This window comes from Rissa tridactyla, chromosome 1 (assembly GCF_028500815.1).
Source record: "Rissa tridactyla isolate bRisTri1 chromosome 1, bRisTri1.patW.cur.20221130, whole genome shotgun sequence".
Classification (NCBI taxonomy): domain Eukaryota; kingdom Metazoa; phylum Chordata; class Aves; order Charadriiformes; family Laridae; genus Rissa; species Rissa tridactyla.
Window position 1 is genome coordinate 154,774,829 of NC_071466.1, and position 16,081 is coordinate 154,790,909.

A 16,081-nucleotide genomic window follows, 5' to 3' on the forward strand; every position below is an offset into this window, starting at 1 on the left:
CTCCTGGAGTGGTGAGTGAGGGTCACCGTGCGAAGGCATCTCTTCGGTTAAGTTCACACCTGCACGAATGTCTGGGCCCCATTATGTTAATTTCTGCATCTGCATGAAAATAATATTGAAAAATTAATGGAACTCAAATATAAGTATCCACAAAACCTAATTGGTGGATTTCAGTGTGTGCAGATGCAATGGTGGGCCAAGACAATCTTTGTGATATTGCCAGAAACATAGCAAAGAAATCTGAAGGATGAATGCAAAATGGATTATTTTTAGAACTGCCTTCCGCACCTCACAAACATGCATATGGGATTTACATTTTACGAAGCTGTCATTTTTTCCCTGTTCCTTGTTATTTCATGCTCTCCTGAAATCTGACTATTCCTAGATCTTTCAGGTTTCACAATCAGCTGAAATAAAGCTGAGACTGATGTACAACTGGATTCACCATTACATACAGAAAGCCCTGCCCAGAACCTTGAGTACTGCAAATTGCTGAAGGCAGCTGGACACTGGGGACAAGGTCCTCAGATGACCTGAGCTGGCACCACCAGCCCTGTGATGCTGCTCTGTGGGCAGCCAGGTCACAGAGAGTCCTGTGCTGTGAAAGGCACACTTGGGATCGGAGGGAAGAGACAAAGGTTAAATTCAGGCTTACAGAAATCTTACAGCCAACAAAATAACCCAAATATCTCCTTTTCTGAGTAGTGGGACCTGAAAGGCACAAAATGCTGACAGTTGCTCCTGAAATTGATGGAAATTCAAAACTCGGCATCTTTCACTGTTGCAGTTCCTGTCCCTACAGATGTCATTTCTCAATGGCTCCCAGCCCAAGAGGACCCTGACAGTTTGTCTCTTGTATTTGATTCAGTGCTATTCTTCCTTTACCATACATTCTTTTCTCCTGCAGTCTTTTGAGCTGAAATTGTAAAATAGATTTTGGCTTACAGGAAAATAGTCTAAGTAAATGTTTAAGGAAAAAATGTTAATGACCTCATGCTCTAAACTTAGGAAGAATAAATTTTGAGAAAGGGAGGAAGACTTGATTTCCAGTAAAAACCTCCAGCATGCTGCTGACTAAAAGCAGCTGGGGGTTTATTCTTTGATTTAACTCCTCTGTGCATGGGGGCTGGTAAAGAAGACATTATTACTGTGGAGAAGCACTGTAGATAAGCAGCTGTGATACATTGTGAACTTCAACCTGTCTTTTCCTGGATTTGGGTTTTCTTCTTACTAATTTGAACACTCTGAAGCTTGCATAAGAAAATTACTTAGAAAAGTTTTTGCCAGCATGTGTACATTCCCTGGGTTGTCATTATAGGCTGCTAATGAAAAATCTTTTGGTCAATCTGACATCTAACGTCTTGTGCCTGGAGAAGCACTCCTTGCAAAAGCTAGACTTCATCGTGTGATAATTCTGCATGACAATTCTTCCTCAGCTTGGTAGTGATGATGATCTCCCAAGTAAGCTTATAGAGGTCATCTGATTATGAACATGTGATTGGCATTCATCTTACATCACCTTCATATGACTTCCTTTTGTTATATTAGGGGAATTTTATTACTGGTCTTTGGCCTATAGGTAAGAGGTAATCATTGTCTGAGATACTGGAGCATGCTAATACAACAATCTAATCATTTATAGGTGTAGATTGACATTTAGCATGGCCAAACATAAGGCGGGAACTACTTGTCCCCCTATCTGTATTTCTAAAAGCTAGCCCCAGTAATCTTTAAGTTCTGTTTTGATCTCTGAGCAGTGTGCAGGTATTAAGGATGAATCAGAATGCAAACTAGCTTGTTGTGGCTTAGCTCCTCAGACACACTGGATTAGTAGCTGTTACCCATTGCGTTGGCCTGCAGAGAGAGGCTGGCCTGAGTGCTCCGGTTTGTTGTGAAAGGGATACCAAGAAGGCGATTTATAACTTTGTTTAAATAATGCATGCACTACTTTGTCAACAAAAGCACCCATAAGGAAATGCACTGGGTTTTGAAAATAGATAAGTGAACCACAATACGTTCATGTATCTGCTCCCAGCTGCATTGCAGTGAGAAGGACTAGCGCTCTTTTCCATGTCAGCGGGCAGACGTTCATGGGGTGCTGAGGTCCAGCCTCGGGTTGAGCAACATTCATATACAGAGGTGTCAGGGGAGATACATTTGCTACTTTGACAGTTTATGTCTTGCTTAGCGGCGTGAATTCAACCAGGAGTGAAAAGCTCCTGAGGGACATCGTAGATGGGTCTGAAAAGCCAGCTGGACATGATACACACTTCCATCTTTGATCACGTAAATAGAAAGGAGGGAGGGGTATAGGGTATTTAAGACATGTGATAAGTTGGTTACATTTACCTCGCTGACAAATTTGTGCAAGTAGAAACTGAGCTCTTTGCCTTGATGGTGATATTTTGGTTAAGAGTCCCCATATGTTCCTTTGGAGGATATACGTGCACGTGTTGTTCAGCTTTGGAGCTCACCTCAGCTGGACCAGGCTGGCTGGGCGCAGCATGTACGGAGATTAGGGCTGACATAATTGGATACGTGCTGGATTGATGGTCTGTGGCACATGCAGTTAGTCATTCAGGGTTTGAAGGGCATCCAGAAATTCCCAGCGTGTCCAACAGCCCACTCCCTAAGCACGATTTCTGGCTAGAAAAGGAGTGTCTTTCTAGGGAAAGACAATTTCCTATGGTATCCCTAACACTTAGCTATTTACCAGGCAGAGTCTTTAAAGACAGACCTCTTCAACAGCTGGAGCCCACAGCATTTCCCTGCTGTGAACATGAGAAATACAGCACCACGGCGAGACAAGCCCCTAATCTGTGCGATTGCCAGCTTGTGACTGCCTCATCTTTCTCAGTCCCGTTGCTAAACATCTAAATCCCCCTCTCAGCTCTCCGCATTCCTGGAGGATTCCCTCCATCCACAGCATGCAGCATTGCCCAGACCTCAGCCAAGTGGCTGCTGTCTTCCCTCTGTGCAGCAGGGCTGGTTTTGGGGAGAGATGGGGCACGGTGAGAGACAGGGACCTGGTACAGGAAGGCAGGAAAGTTAGATAAAGCAGCTAAAACCCCTGAGCCTCGGCCAAAAAGTGGATTTTGGCTGTTCTTGATGGTTGACAGAGGAGACCTGGTATCTATAGTCCATTCACAAAAATTGAGATCCTCTGAGCTAAGCTCAGACACTGTGCTGCCTCTTTGTTTCACCCTGGCTTCTCCCAGACATCCCGTGTGGAAGCAGGGCCACATCATCATCTTCCTTCTGCTGGAGAGTCCAGCGTGGCAGTCACACACTGCCCTTTGCCACTTGAGCCTAACTGTATCTGATCTTTATTGGTTGTATCTGATTCCTGTTATGAGACACCTCATTGTGGAAAAATCCTTGGGTACTTTTTCATCCTTGTATCACTGTAAGGACCTAACTGATCTTTAGCTTTGCTAAGCACAAGTCAAGGTAGGCCAGCCCCTTTGAGCTGTTTAGTAAAAACCCTGGTGGTAGAAAGCAACAAAACAAGCAGTATATACATTTTTATCATTAGACTTATTACTTTCCAAAACTTCCTGCCAAACTGGCATGGCAATCCAGAAAACCAGAAGCTGCTGCGACTATGACAAATTAATGGTTTCACTTAACACATGCTGTACTATATTAGGACGTCTACAAGTAGCGTTTAACTGGAAATGGAGTTTGTTCAATGCCAAGCCATGAACAATTGCAGTAAATAAAAATGAGGCATGCCTTAAATGTCTTCCATTTTAGAAGGGGGCTTAAGACACAAACAGTTCCCCCAGACATAAAATCTGTGTTTAATAAATAAATTCAATAAACAATTACTTTGTGTTTCTTCAGCGCCAGTCATAAACAAAAATGTAATGTCATGGCTGTGAGCATTATGAAAATCAGGGAGGAAACTGAGGGCTTGCAGAACTTGATCCATTCCTCCAGGGACTGATAGGGAGAAACAGGGACTTTAACTGTGTCGCTGTTAATATGACTGGTGTTAACGGGAAAGCTTGATGGTATTAATGGGAAATGCTGTAGCCCCATAGCCCTGTAAAAGAGCAAATTTCTTGCATCTTCCATGGAATAAAACAGGCTGTTTCTTGGGCAGTGGGAAGAGAAGAGACTTTTTTCATAGCTACGTAGATTAGAAAGCTCAAAGGGAGGGGAAAAAGAAACCAAACCAAAACAGAAATATGCAGATACCTCGACATATTGTTGATTCGGTAGAAGTAACTTTAACTTTTATACTCTGACTGGTGCTGAAATGCCCAGACTACTGTATCTCAGTATCCTGGTGTGCTGAGAGGCTGGTGGGGCCGAGGCAAGCACGAGTCCTGCTTACACGAGAAAAAGGCAGTGCCAGCTCCAGAGAAATGCAACCATCCCATGAGCCTGAGAAGCAGACAGATAAGATGAAGACCAGCTGCGACAGATGGACATCTTCTGAAGGGAGGGTTCAAATGGGGATGCATACCATGCTGACAATGGGGTGAATTCTACCCTAATCTTAAACGTATGTGTGCTTTAGACTTTCCCATAGGCATTTATCACATTTTCTCCACTTTTCCTTTCTCTTCCTCTTTTCCTCTCATTCATACTACTTCCTTCCATTTGCCAATTTTGCCTCCAGCTTTTTCTCTATTCTTTCTCGGCATCTCTGCTTTTTGCCTTTGTCTCTCTTGTCTCCCTCTCTGTGGTTCAAATAAGCCCTGCCACACTGGAAAGTCCGTACTCTTTCCAAGACAGAGAAAGATTAGAAGCATCAGCTCCATTTGGGGCATGCCGCCACCTGCCAAATAGATGGAGATGATGAAATCCTGATGTTCTAGTTCACAGCAGATATCCACATCCAGTCTGGTGAAGTTTACTCTCTTCACATTTAGGCAAAACCTAGCCACAGTGTTCTGCTTCCGCAGAGCCATGCCGGGGTGGGGGGTGATGCAGGCATCACAGAAGACCTTGTGCGTTTGGATGGGTCTCCAACACAAGACTGCAGCGCAGCATTGCCCTTCCACTGTCTCATTTCCTCCCAAATAACCTCTGAGCTTTGAACGACTTATTTTTCCCTTTCTCAGCGGCTTTTTTTCAGCTACCCACCTGGCTCCTCCTGAGCGGAGAGAGACTCAGTGAGTTTGGAGCCCGGCTTCTGGCTGGTGACTTGTTTCCCTGTGGCTGGGGAGGAATTTCCAGAGGACGAGTGGTATGCGTGCCGATCTCAAGGGAACTGGGGAGCTGCCAAATCTAACCAGCAAACTGGGCCAGGAAAGGCCCCACATACGCTTTCACCAGAGGAAAGGAATGTTTGTGGAAACTGGAAATAGTGGAGCTTATTTAACTCTGCTCCTCTCCTCCTCACATTCGTCTTAGTCTCAAGCCCAGCGCTGCGACAGTGAGACAAGAGGAGACACATTATTGCTGCAGCCTGGAGCACCTCAGGGGGGATAAAAAGAGTTTACCAGCTAAGAGTTGCTACTGAGTAGGCAAGGGAGCCCTGTGACTTGTGGGGCAGACTCAGGCTAGTTTAATGTCTCTGTATTAGCAAGTATGCTGTGGGAGATATAGCATAAAGCTGCGGCAGCAATAGCCAAATAAAACAGGATTTCAAGGTAATGAGAGACACAGGGACAATGGAAGCATACAGGATCCCTTCCTGTGCTTTCTTTCCAGTGGGAGAGAAAACCTCATAGATGACTGACCCTTTGGGGACTTTTGTCTATGTGTCTCTCCACAATTTCCACAAGTTATTTGCAGCTTGTCCTCAAATTGCCTTTTTTTTTTTTCTTCTTTTTGTGATGCCTTGATATGTTTCCTCCTCTGCTCCCCACCATCAGCTATCCATGTAGCTGACCTGCATGAGCTTCACCCAAGCCGGTGACATTTTGCTGAAAACACTTTAACCAACAAATAATGTGTTTCGGCTGGAAGCTCTTAACACTCAGGTTTACTCCAGGAGACCCAGTTCCACATAGTGAATGAGATTGTGGCCACAACTCCTGAGAGTGGCAAAACTCCCATTGACTTCAGTGGTGCTGGTTTGCAGTGCTTTAAAAGTTAAAGCAAGGAGCCGACTGGTTTGCCCACTTCAAGCCGAGACACGTGCACAGCTCCCTGTTTTGCTGCAGCCGGGTCCACGTACGCAGCTAGCTTCTCTGCATCTTGGATGGACTCATCTCCCTTCAGCAGAGCCACTGGGGAGCAGAGGGAGAGCGGATGATTTTGCAGAGCCCCGGTTCAAGGTGGGTGCAGGCTGTGCGTGCGGGCAAGCACCAGTGTTTGTCTCCAGCATCCTGGGCCGGCCCTATGGGTCCTGCCCTGCCTTGAACCCGAGCACAAGCACTGCGTGCAAAGTTAATTGCTCTACCACTCAGTGCTTTACCTCAGCAATTTACATCTCGCCTGTCACCATTTGAGTAATCAGAGCCTCTGCAGCCTGATGATGTTCATTAAGACCTGCTGACTTTCCTTTCAATGACATTGTACTATTCAATGCTTCTGACAGGATTTCTTTCTGCCTGAGAAGTCATTACGCTCTTGCAGAATTTGGCATGCTCTACCCCAAGAAAACAAGAAAAGCACTTTATGATCCAGAAACAGAATAAATAAAAATATCACTCCTGTTAACAACATACAAGACTACGCACACACAATCATCCTGAAGAGACATGGGGCAAATGATTTAATTACTCTGTGCCTCACAACGAAAAGGGATGCTAACGTTTCCTCTCCTTAATTACACTGGAAGTTCTTTGGAGGAGGAAAGATTTTTTTTTTTTTTTAATTTTATTTTTTTTACTCTGTGTGTTTGCATAATGCCAGGTACCAGCAGTCGAGTATAAGATAATCAGGATGGGACTCAGAGTGCTCTACAGTCTTTGCATGTGTACATGAGTTATTTCATTCGTAACGGAGCTGCTTCACCTATAGAAGGGAACATTGGCTTAACAGCATGCAACAAGATCAGTGAGGCGGAGGTTAAAGGTAAGGTCAAGGGAGCTATTTCCATGTGACAGTGTAAGGAGGGATTTGAATGGCAGGAGGTTCTTCAGAACTGGACTTTGGTTTGGACATGAGGACCCTTGTGCAAACTGATCTGGGTCCCATGACGGTTCTATACCTGGGACTGAGGCAAATAGATGGGACACTACAGCATGCAGGAAGCTGAAAAAAAAATGACTAAACTGTCAGCAAATGTCTTACTGACTTGCTAGTCCTCGGTACTGGAATCAGTGAGAAAATCACTGGGATCAGTGAGAAAATTCTACTGGTGTTAATTTTAGCTCATAGTTCTCACTTTGTCTAGTACATACCAAAGAGAAAACAACTTCACCTCATGTGTCTTCCTCTTGTTCCTTACCCAGATTTCCTCAAAATTGCCTAGCTCCTTTCTCTTAACTTTTGATTGTGTCAACCAGTTTACAACTGTATGAGCTGTAAGCTTTAGCCATTTTTTGGCTGCTTCCTGTGGTGAAAAGAACCTCAGAATCACTTAGATCCTTCCTTGCTAACAGCATGACTGTTTTTATAGAGTACAATATCCATCTGTGATCTAAACTAAAATGTGGAAGCTTCTATAATCTATCCTCCTTCTGACCTCATCACATCATTGCCCTAGAAGAGATTATAAACTTTGATTTTTTTAAGCATCCTTTGTACGTCTTTCAGTTTCAAGTATCCACTGTGAATTCTGATTCAGGGATCATCCTCCATGAAGGTTAAATTAATTAAGTCTTCCCCTAAAGGAGCATTTGGGGAATCGGGACATGCTAGAAAGGATTTTGATTACTGTCACAGCCCTACCCTATTGGATATTTATCCTATGCAGGTTAAATCCATTCGGAGACCGTTATATTCTAGCTACCTTTCGCAACACTGCGCAGCTTTCCTGGGTAGTAATAACTAATCCCTTTTCAGCCCCTTCTTCAGTCCTCTCCCTTCTCTTCCTGCAATAGTGCTTTGTTTAATATTTCACACGGTCACCACAGCTGATGTCCAAGGGATCTGCCACAAGGAATGGGATGGCCACGTCTGCGCTACACAGCAAAGCACAGGGCGGAGATGTCAGACCCAGCAGCAGTGTGGCCATATCAGTGCGGCACTGGGTCCAACCAGGTGATCCCTGTTGAAAGGCAGAGCTCCTTCCCTTGGGCCCACGCCATGCTAGTGACTACCACCCTGCTGGGACACCAGCTACAGTCCCTGCACTGTCCTGTGTTGTGCAAGGCAGGCAGCTTGCCTCGGACCTGGGTCTGTGAACTCTGCTCCACACACCATTGTGCCATGCAGATATCCTAGTTGCCTCCTTACTTCATTAATTGTCAAATATTTTCCAGACCTGCTTGAAAATCTGTTTTTGTCTTTGCTTTCTTCTAATTCTTAAAAGGCAGAAATTATTCTTCTAATGCTTCTTTCCTACTACTTACAATGTAGGACAATTTGTTTTTTAAGGATCTATTTTTAGGTCTATGAAGTACATTTATACTCATTTTTTATACAGCTCTTTGCAAAGGAATTCAGAAAGTAAAAACATACATATATAAATTGTCTTCTTCAGGTCATCCAGCTGCAAAGCTAATTCCTCTGAATTTTAATCCCAGACTGCCCTTCAGACAGTACCTCCCTCTCTTTACGGGTACAGTTGTGATATTTGGTGTGGCAATAATTCGCATCAGGCAAATAAACCCTCAGATCAGGAGACTCCGTCCTACAAACTTGCATTCCCAGCAACTGATACAGACTTATGGAACAGACTCGGGGCAAGTGGTAAAAACCTCTGCAGAAGATTGATCAAGCCTTTTGCAGCTCCAGGCAGGTCACTGGAATGGGTCCAGCAAGCAAGTAAGTTAGGACAGTTGAGGCAATTTTCCAAGTGATCAGTTGGGAACCAGAGAAAAGGGAAATATTGCATTTTCTCTGTAAGAAGAAACATTCCTTACACATCCAGGCTTAGACAGACTTGGCTGTGTTTTATAACATTTCATATGTCATTGTTTTACGTGGAATATATATTTTAAGAATTGGATAACAATGGCTTTATGGAAATCAGAGGAAGTTGAATAGATGTTGCATTTTAAAAAATTCTTGTGGCTGGTCCATCTGGTGTAACTTCTTTTTACCCTTGGACCAGACCTTTGGAAATCTCAGCATGTCCTAAATAAGACCATAACCTGGTATACTCAAGGCCTGCTGAGCATATCTATGTATATGTGTTGGACCATTTGTGTTCTAATTACATGCTGTGTTCAGGCCACATTCACTTTGCTTGTGCTGTCCAAGTAAAACATGTCAAACAAATGTTGCTGTCAGCGGTGGAATCCCAGAAGTTGCTCAAGAAGGGAGCGCCTGGCTGTAAGGATGCAATATGAGGGGTGGGAGGGAAGAAAGGCAAATAAGGTCAAAAGACATGGGGATGCCCTGATCTCCCATGCACTCAGCCTTTGCCCACATGGCAAGACCAACAGCAACCTGGTACATAGCAAATGATCACAGAGTACAGAATATGTCAAACACTGCTTCCTTATAAAAGGACTGGCTGGCTTTCTAGCAACAGCCAGTATCTCTTTCTCTTCTACACAGTCCTCCCTCTCCTGGCACTGGAGAGCTGCCAGCCTCCTGCAGCTAAGCCCACAAGCAGAAGCAGCCCGCAAAAGTTGCTCATGTAGCAGCTGCTCCATCAAACTCACCAACTCAGTTGCCACAACACTAGAGCAAATAGTAAAAGTTTGCACTGTTGTGGGAAAATCAAGGGGGACAGGCCTGCTGTTCTCCCAGGTAATTCCTTCTGCAGAAAGCCTCTAAGGAGAACAAACTGTTCCCTTGCTGTTATGGAAAAAACATTTGACTTTCACCAAGCACTACGGACTGAGTGCAAAATAATGCATATGGACCAAATAGACCTGGATGTAACTGTAATACTGCTTTTGAGGCCTAGAAGGCACAGCACAGCCATTCCCCAAACATGTGAAACCTTGATGGTGCTAATATAACTAATATATCCTTTTCTCTCCTATGGGTGAAGAGAGTTTTACCTTCTTATTTTGTGTTTTTCAACATCTCCTTTTCCACCCTCCACTAAGGGGCAAACTTACCATTGCATCTGCTTCCCCACTGTCCAAGAAACCACAACCACAAGAGATCATACTGCATCTTCACTCCCTGAGCGAGCACATAGCAAGCATGCTACTGTTTGTGTGCTGTTTATTTGAATCAGGAAGGCCTTACAGAAAACAAACTACAGCCAGCTGAGATGAAACGAGATAATAAGGTTTCCTCAGGGAACAGGAAATTCTTATAATGCAGATCTGAAGCTAACTTCTGCTCTCCAATGTATCGGTACTTGTTAGAGCGGTTTGATGAAAACAACTGAGTGTCAAGTGGTGGCACCATCTCCGGTTACCTCAGCTGCATGTTTGGGTTTTTTTATCTTTGTTGTGAAAGAACATGATTTGTTCCTTGATTTCTCCAGCAAAAACTTCTCTTAAGATCTGGGATTCTTATTTGGGACCTTCAGAAATTATTACGACCCCATCTCTAACATCACATAGGGAATATCCGTCAGTAAAGACCCAACTACCTTTTCTCCCTAGACAGGTGCTTCGTAAAATCTGAGAGGGTAATACCATACAGCTAAGCCTACAAGAGGCTCAAGGAAACCTGAGGTCATGATAAGTAAATTATTTCATCACCAGTAAGGATCTTTTCTGTGTTATTCTGAACATGTCCATCCTAGGGACCAAGATTTGCCTGTGACTTCTGAACCAATGTCCACAGCTGGATCTAAGCAGGATGAGGAGTGTGTGAGACTTTTAATGCAAATGGCTGAGGAAGTAAAAAAAAAAAAGAAAACAAACAAAAGACCCAATCAGTTTTCCTGCCAGAACTGCTGCTTTTTTTTTTTTTTTTTTCCTCCTCATTCACTGGTGCTTGTAAAAGCAAAAAAAAAAAACAAAGGGAAAAGGGAGGTGGCAATCTGGAGTTCCCACTCACCAGTCAGCACAAGTATGTTCATCTTTCCTCACATCTGACTTTTTTCTTGAGCCAAAGCTTAAATACTTGGTTACAAGGGCTGGGCATCCAAGGCTGCCCCAGTGCCCCCGAGGGAAAAAATGGTAAAGCTAGACCTTGTTTTATCCAATGTTGACTGCTCATTTCTATTGCAAACAACAACTGTTGGTAACTAAAACAGGATCCTTTATCCTACTGTTTTGTAAACAGTCTGGTCTACTAGTCAACATGGAGATGATATGCAGATCTGTCTTCCATTTCCATCAGACCAGATGCTGATCTGTCTTTGCTTTTCTGTTGCAAAATTCAGATCAGGAGTTGGATAAGACTTAAGTGACTGAGGTTTAACCCAGACAAGAGTCAGTTGTCGTTTGTGGAGAGAGGGAAGAGCTCTGAGTCTGCAAAAGGGTGTGTCGAGCCTCGGTACTCAAATTTCTTCTTAGGTTTCTAAGCAATTCAAAAATTAGGACAGTGCTTTGGCCCTCTAGATACTGCAGATTAGGATGGGATTGGTTGGGCTGACACATAGATAGTTTAGGGGACTCGGGGGTCTCTGAAGTAGCTATCATTGAAGGAGTCATGCCTTTAAAACATATTTGGCATTGAATAGTCCCAGCAGCTGCAGAGAAGAAATCTGGTTTCCTCCTCAGCAGCTGTCTGTATACAGTATTTGTGAGAACTGAACTCCTTATCACAACAGGGAATGTATCTTCTCTTCCCTCAGAAGTATCAAAAAAATAGCTCTAGAGCTTCCAGCTTGAAAACAATCTGCTTTCCCAAAAGGCACAATAGAGTTCTGATGTTTTCCTTTAAATATTCATGGTGATTAAAATTGGACGTTAATAGTTGCATGGATTCCTTTTATGGTTGTGGTGGTGTTGTTTAATTAAAATTAGCATGTTAGCAGAAGTGAATAACATCTGTAAATTGCATAGTGATTATTCCATGGAAATGAACCCCTTTCCTTTTGCTTTTTCCATTTCATAGGTAAGATGATATTCTTCCAAAAGGTAGGGTTGCTTTTCTTTTCATATATGCAGATCTAGTACTGATTTCCTCACTTTTTTATGTGTCATCCCTGGAAAGACAAACACTTATCTACTGAATTAAGGGATTTTGTGATGACAACTGCTGTCATTACCTCTATTATACAGTACGAGAAAAGTAAGGTACAGACAGGTATAATGACTCCATCCAGTATGATCCAAGAGGCTGATGGAAAAGGTGGGGAAAGAACCTGCCATTCTGAGTCCCAGGTCAATGCCCTGTCAGTGAGTCCCCACTAACTGTAAGGAACAGTTGAACATTCATACAGCTTTAACAGAATTGCATAGCTCTTCATTGCTTCATTTAGCCATTGCATCCCCTACAAAATCAAAACTAAACCCAAACAGCACAATAGAAAGAAACCAGCTATAATGAAGAAGACATGGGAGTTTGGGGTGGGGAGGGGAGCATCTGAATGCTTGATTTTTTTAGCAGACTCCGGTTCCTTTAAATATCTATGAATCTCAATTTCAGAACCAAAGAAATCTTTTGGGAGGTGTTTCCTTTCTCCATTTCCAGCAGCTACCGAACCCGTGCCAAATACCGGAGGAGAGAATAAAACAAAAAAGGGAAAGGGCATCATCACTAGCTTTTAAGCAACTATCTCCTATGCAATCCAATAGTCCCAAACCATTTCATATGTTACTGTCACACGCTTGAATACAAATATGTCACAACTATATATTGCCATATTGGCAGCTGAAGCCTGATAACACCTCACGTAGCTTGCTCTATGTTGTATGTACCAGTCTGTCAGGGTAGGGTCTTAGGCACTCCTAGGCACCTCACACACATTCCAGGCATTGTTGTGTTTACTATTACCAGGTATCTGCTTGGTGGAGCAGAAGAATATGCCACGTGTGACTGCAAAGGATTTTGCTTTAAGGTTTCATGACCTGTCATTTTTGTTAATGTGGGAGAAAAAGGAGAAGGAGAGAGAAAGGAAAAAGTGAGAAAAGAATGTAGTTTTGTTTCTTGGGATATTTTTTATATATGTATATATATTTGTATTATAATAGAATAAATATATAATTTTACCTTTATGCATTTATGCATGTGTATTTTTCTATTAGTCTATATAATTATTTAGTTGACCTCCTGTTTAATGCAGAAAAAAAATTCCAGAGTTTGGAGGGAGAAACTGTATATATATGTACATATATGTATAATACAACATAATTTCAGACCAAATCTAACAACTCAAAGTTTTCTCTTAAATAGTTTTTCATGTTTAAATCTTACCTCTGCTCCATCTGTGGGTCACAGTGGCATGAGCACTGTAATAGAACAGCAGCAGCAGCAAAGTCTTCCAAAGCATCCTTTTCTTTAAAATAAGTATGTCTAGCTGTATATTAGCTTTTCAATTTCCTACCTGCTTTCTTTTCAGGAATAAATAAATGGCTTTTCCTCTCCCCCTCCCCCTTTGAAGGAGAACCTGTCTGTCCTTCTGGGTACAGCTGAAGTCAGTGTGCGGCTCCTCTCCCAAACCAAGTCTCCTCGGGATCAGGAAACTTACTTTCACAGACAGACTTTGTTTTTATCCACATCTGGAATGACTCATGGTGCATGTGAGTTTGCTGGCAGCTGTGTGAATAAATATCATTACATTTTTGTAGTTGAGTTTCATTTGTTATATGGGCCAATTGGAATTTATTTTTGCCCAATAAACAGCCACAAGTAACTTCATTAAAGGACACACTTGAATCCCAGCTCTGTAGCTACTCCTTTGTAATGCAGTGGGCTATACGCTAACTCATGTCTAAGGCGAAAGCCTCCTCTGGAATGATGTACAGCTGCCCTTGGACGCTTAAGTCAGGGAGTGGGGCATGTGTTCTGCAAGAACATTTTGCTACTGTGATTCATATAATCACTCCTTTATTAAGAACATATAATGCCGCGCTTAGACTTCAGTTCTGCAAGACAAGTCCTGGCCTTTTCCTCCATTTGGCCAATGCAGAGAACAGGAAGGTCCAAATCCTTAACTGGCTCTCTTCAACAGTACTGTGGGGAACGCGAAGTAATCCTAAGGACAATCTACAATAGCCAGGCTGAATGTGGAGCGGTGATGCTAAACAAAAAGGCTACTGATTGGCATCTCCTTGCTGACATTGGAAGCGTTTATCCTAGCATGGAGGAGGCTGCAGGTATGTACTGTCCCTGGCACAGCTTCAACAGCAGTGTCAGGACAGGGCTGGGGACCACTGTGAGGTGCTTTGTGGGAATACAGCACTGGAATAACAGCAGGTTGCTGTGTGTTGGAAAAGAACAATGAAAAATAGGAACACAAGAAGTATTTAGCAGAATCGAGGGATAGGACATAGTCCATTTGGTGCCTAGAAGTCATCTGTCTAATTTTCTTCTTTTATAGCCAGGAACAAACCCACAGACATCCATGAATTTACACTGGTGTAAAACTGGCACATAAGAAAGGAGACTCCAGCTCAGAAAGTATAAATAGAAGAATTAAGGGAAAGGACCAAGAGCTGGAATGACAGAGGGCACTGTGGCTCAGGATTAATGGGCACTGGCAGGAAGGCGTGGAGAAAACCTGTTCAACTCCTGTCTGCCTCATGCCAAAGTCTGGCCTTAGCCTCAGTCCCTTCATTCTTTTCTGTCCCAGCTTCAAGTAACACCAGCTGTAAAGGAAGGAGGAGGGTCAAATAAGGTTGTCTTGCTTAAGGCAACTCCACTTCTTTTCCTACACGTACAAATTTTCCTATGCTCATACTCCGTCAGGTTACTCCCATATGAACAGCACATGAATGTAAGACAGTATTTTACATGCCAAGGAGATGACAAAAGATATAATTCAAGCAGAGGGTGGCTAACTCGCTCACTATATACTCTTCTTTTTACCATAACATATTAGGGATGGGCCTGGATGCCAGGTTAAAGCTAGGAGTGGGTTCACTCATATGTGTCTGTCTGGAAATTATGGAACTGGAGTAAACCAGTTTTACGTTCCCTAGAGAAGGGGAGAGAGAAAGAGGGGTAACACAAGAGGATGATTATTCCTACCAAGCTCAGATAAGTCACTTAGGACAGGATGAGTTGCTCTCTGGAGGAGGTGGATCCGGTCGTCAGCGTGGACAATTCTGAGACGTTGTGCATCAAGATGATTTGCATCAAGAAGGTGCAAGTTGCACCATATTAAGGGAGTAATGATCTGCCAACCACTAAGGAAAAAACATTGTGGTATGTTTTTTCCTACAAGAGAGACTTCAACCAGTAGGTATGGCTTGAGGAAATACACTTTAATTTAGTAAACCAGCTTAGTGAAAACCTTCTAGCAAGAGAACACAGTGGGTATAGATGGCTTCACTAACTTAACTGCATCAGCCTAGCTACCCTGGCATGACAATCTTAATGTCAGCAGGGTCTATGAACAAGATGTTTCAATGAGAGGTAGGCAAGGGACACGCAGCACTTAGGATGTGCATCCCAGGCTTGAAAAATGAAAGAAAATTATGAGAAAACTTAAAATCCTGTGGGGTAACAAAGGAATGCATTTTCAGTGGTGGAAGCTCTTCTGAGGTGCTGTATCATTTCATTGTTTACATCTGAAGAAATAGCCGCTGATAAGAGAGGATGAAGGATGCCAGACAGGCTCTGTCTCCCTCTAAACCAGAATTGGAACTATTTTGCAGAAAGATGGCTCTGCCTCCTGGCTGCCAGCAACAGGACACTTCCTCTGCTCGTTCATTGTCACTGCTTTATATATCCAGCCTAGAAATGGAAAGGAGAAGAACGCCAGGAACTTTCTCGCAAGTCTAAAGGGCGGGGAAAATGGCCAGTCTGGATGAATAAGGAACTTCTGATGGGACTTAGGAATAAAAGGAGCGTTTACTACCTTTGGAAGAAGGGACAGGCAACTCAGGAGGAGTACAGAGATCTCGTTAGGTTATACAGAGAGAAAATTAGACAGGCAAAAGCCCAACTGGAGCTCAACTTGGCCACTAACATTAAGGACAACAAAAAAAGTTTTTATAAATACATCAACAAAAAGAGAGCCAGGGAGAATCTCCATCCCTTA

The 16,081-nt window shown here is 43.1% G+C and overlaps 1 protein-coding gene across 1 annotated transcript in view; it reads right to left on the bottom strand.

Annotated features, from left to right (window-relative positions):
• The window catches only part of FAM180A (family with sequence similarity 180 member A), a 32,101-nt gene extending 18,571 nt beyond the window's left edge, over window positions 1-13,530 (bottom strand). Inside the window, exon 1 of the mRNA XM_054197493.1 lies at window positions 13,291-13,530. Coding sequence (XP_054053468.1) covers window positions 13,291-13,366 — 76 coding nt within the window. The 5' untranslated portion in view covers window positions 13,367-13,530. The remainder of the gene's footprint in view (window positions 1-13,290) is intronic.
• Between the last annotated feature and the right edge of the window lie 2,551 nt (window positions 13,531-16,081).